Genomic DNA, 3128 nt, shown 5'->3' on the forward strand with positions numbered 1-3128 from the left:
TTCAGTAATTAATGAGCACCTTCAAGGTCATCTTCACACACTCATCTGGTTTTATTCCATTGCTGTAAAGTACTAGACATAGTTTAGTCTAGATACATTTAACAGTAACTCTTAGGCTTTGTTCTGCCATTGCCTGTCCTGTATCATCTGAAACCTTTCCCCATTTCAGCATATATATGAGCTTCTTCATCTCCCCTTCGACTAACTCCAGGCATGGAGTCCCTCTCTGGGTTTCCAGACCAGGAATTCCTCCAGTAACTCTTTTCTGAGGTCCTTCAAGCTCCGACTGATGTTTGGTTTACACATGGGCACCCATGCTGGATCAAACCCTGCACCCATTGTATTTGGGGGAAATGATGCGTTTGTGACACACAGACCTGGAGGCACACTTCTCTCCCACCTACTCCTGCTCGCATGCTTCAAAGGGTGATGCCAAGCAGCACCTGATTCAGAAAATGTTCATTAGAAAATTAATAAAGTAACTTTTTGCTTTCTAATGAGATTTAGGTGATGCTGAAGGAGGTTGGGAAGGAAAACAAAAGGGTTACCTTGACTGATAATCCCATGGACTCTATTCACAGCCACGCGAGAGTCTGCCTTTGTCCATGCCATCGCATCAGCAGGGGTGGCTTTCGCTGTAACCCGCTCCTGTGCCGAGGGCACATCCACGATCTGCGGCTGTGACTCCCACCACAAAGGACCTCCAGGAGATGGCTGGAAATGGGGAGGATGCAGCGAGGATGCCGACTTTGGCGTGCTGGTGTCCCGGGAATTTGCAGATGCCCGAGAGAACCGGCCAGACGCCCGCTCAGCCATGAACAGACACAACAACGAGGCTGGCAGGACGGTGAGTGCTCAGTGGGTCCAGAGTTGGTCATCCATATCTGAATGGATGGCCCAATCTGGCTCCCCTGATGTAATGGGACCATGATAATTCCTGGGCAGGAGCTTTCTAGGATTATTTTCCAGGGCACAGCATTTCCACTCTCTCCAGACGCGTCCGGGTTAGGAAAAGCTAAAACATGCCTTGCTTCCAGCACAAACACCTCCGAAGGCAGCATGTAGAAACCCAACTCAACCACCCAAGATCCCAGGTCAATGGTGCAGAGGACTTTCCTCTCAAGCTACGCCTTCCTGTGTGCTCCCCGTAGTAACATTGTCCCACCCAGTGATTCGTGGGACTAGATTGCAGTTGTAGAACCTTCCCAACTGAAATATTCTATTCTGTTCTTGCTGTCAGCAGGTACCTGGGCGACGGCCTACTCTAGGTCATTGGTAAACCCAGCGCACTTTAACAGTGTTACAGCGAGACCTTTCAAACTGTGCTTGAAGAACACTAGATATCGCTTTTCCACACACAGCAGGCAGAGGTGGAAGGGTAGAAGCTTGAATCTGTAACTTGTGTTAACAACTGACAGCTTCCTGTAAAAAAAACCAACCAAACTCTAATAATTTAAAAAAAAAACGTGATTATTTTGCTCCACACAGAGGAGGTTTCTGGGGAAGACAGTGTCATATCCTTAGATTCACAACTTCATTTGCTTTCTAGTGCAAACTGTCAGAATCCGGGCATAAAATGAAGGATTGTTAGCAAAGCTAGGACAAGGGGGTCAGTCCACATCTACATGTGTCAGAGACATCCTCCAGCCCTCAACTTCTCTGGGCTTTGACTGTTCACACACCTGACAGGGAGGATCCCATTGAAAGGATCAGACCTTGGGTTTGGATTGGATAGGATTGGATAGATGATTACGGCAGCTGCCCATCTCAGTCATGCTTTTCTAGGGCGACATCTCTGTCAAGAGAGGTTTCTGCCACACACCCAAGCTCCCATGCATTTGCAGTTAGCCTACACTTTCCAGACCAAGCTCAGATCAGATGTTCAAACCCAGGCAGCAAATGCAGGTGATTGAAAAATCCATGCAGGGCATGGGGAAGCTGCTGCTGACTACTTTGTTTCCTCTCCCCTGGACAGACCATCCTGGATCACATGCACCTGAAGTGCAAGTGCCATGGTCTCTCAGGAAGCTGCGAGGTCAAGACCTGCTGGTGGGCTCAACCTGATTTCCGGGCAATTGGTGACTACCTGAAGGATAAATACGACAGCGCCTCCGAGATGGTCGTTGAAAAGCACCGGGAATCTCGGGGATGGGTGGAAACTCTTAGGGCCAAGTATGCTCTTTTCAAGCCACCGACGGAGCGGGATCTGGTCTACTATGAGAACTCCCCCAATTTTTGCGAGCCCAACCCAGAGACGGGCTCCTTTGGGACGAGGGACAGAACATGCAACGTCACCTCCCACGGGATTGATGGCTGTGACCTGCTGTGCTGTGGTCGTGGCCACAACACCAGGACTGAGAAAAGGAAGGAGAAGTGTCACTGCATTTTCCACTGGTGCTGCTATGTGAGCTGCCAGGAGTGCATACGTGTCTACGATGTCCACACCTGCAAGTAAACGTAGGTAGGTCTCCAACCAATGGGAGGTTGCTCCAGAGCAGGGCCAAGGGTTCCCTCAACCCTGTGATCAGCACCTACATGGTGGCCTCACACTTCAGAGGATGGCATAAAAAAATCCTAATGCCCTCACATAGACAGCATCAGCGCTGCGGAGGAGGCCCTTGGCATCTCACTCACACAAGGTGGTCCAAGGCTAGACCTGGCACTGCAGACATGTTAGATCACTGATCTGCTGACTTTTCTCAGGCTGTTTGGCATGACAGACTGTCCAGGGAGAAGCAGGGACAGCACAGGTCCAAGTGAGGCATGGCCACACCAGTCAGTGTGCTGCTAACACAACATGCACAGAGCTTCTAGCTCTGTCCTCCTCTGGAGGTCTGGACCATGTAGATGCCAATACAGGGGTTTCAGATGGAAATGAATTTTACGCAGTGAAAGCCGAGAAAATACAGGTTTCCCTGCTGGCTGGCATGACCATCATGGTCTCAGCAGACGTGGTGAGGAGGAGGAAAGGAGCCAACCTCCCCACACCAGCCAGGCTACTTCCCTCCTGCTCTGAGGAGATGATGGAGAAACCAACCTGTCTGAGCATGCAAACAGAGCCTTAACCGTCTCTCCTTTCACGTCCCCTTTGCCCTCTCTGCTCCCCACAGTCCCAGATCATCCCTTGT

The 3128-nt window shown here is 50.3% G+C and overlaps 1 protein-coding gene across 1 annotated transcript; it reads left to right on the forward strand.

The window, feature by feature from the left end:
• Positions 1–581: 581 nt before the first annotated feature.
• On the forward strand, positions 582–2455 carry LOC104622903 (proto-oncogene Wnt-3; the record flags this gene model as incomplete). The annotated part of the gene is made up of 2 exons (XM_010289824.1): positions 582–847; positions 1976–2455. Coding segments are annotated over 2 exons (746 nt in total), but the record flags the coding sequence as incomplete, so codon positions are not given.
• Positions 2456–3128: the final 673 nt, after the last annotated feature.

Source organism: Phaethon lepturus, unplaced genomic scaffold, assembly GCF_000687285.1.
Source record: "Phaethon lepturus isolate BGI_N335 unplaced genomic scaffold, ASM68728v1 scaffold1496, whole genome shotgun sequence".
Classification (NCBI taxonomy): domain Eukaryota; kingdom Metazoa; phylum Chordata; class Aves; order Phaethontiformes; family Phaethontidae; genus Phaethon; species Phaethon lepturus.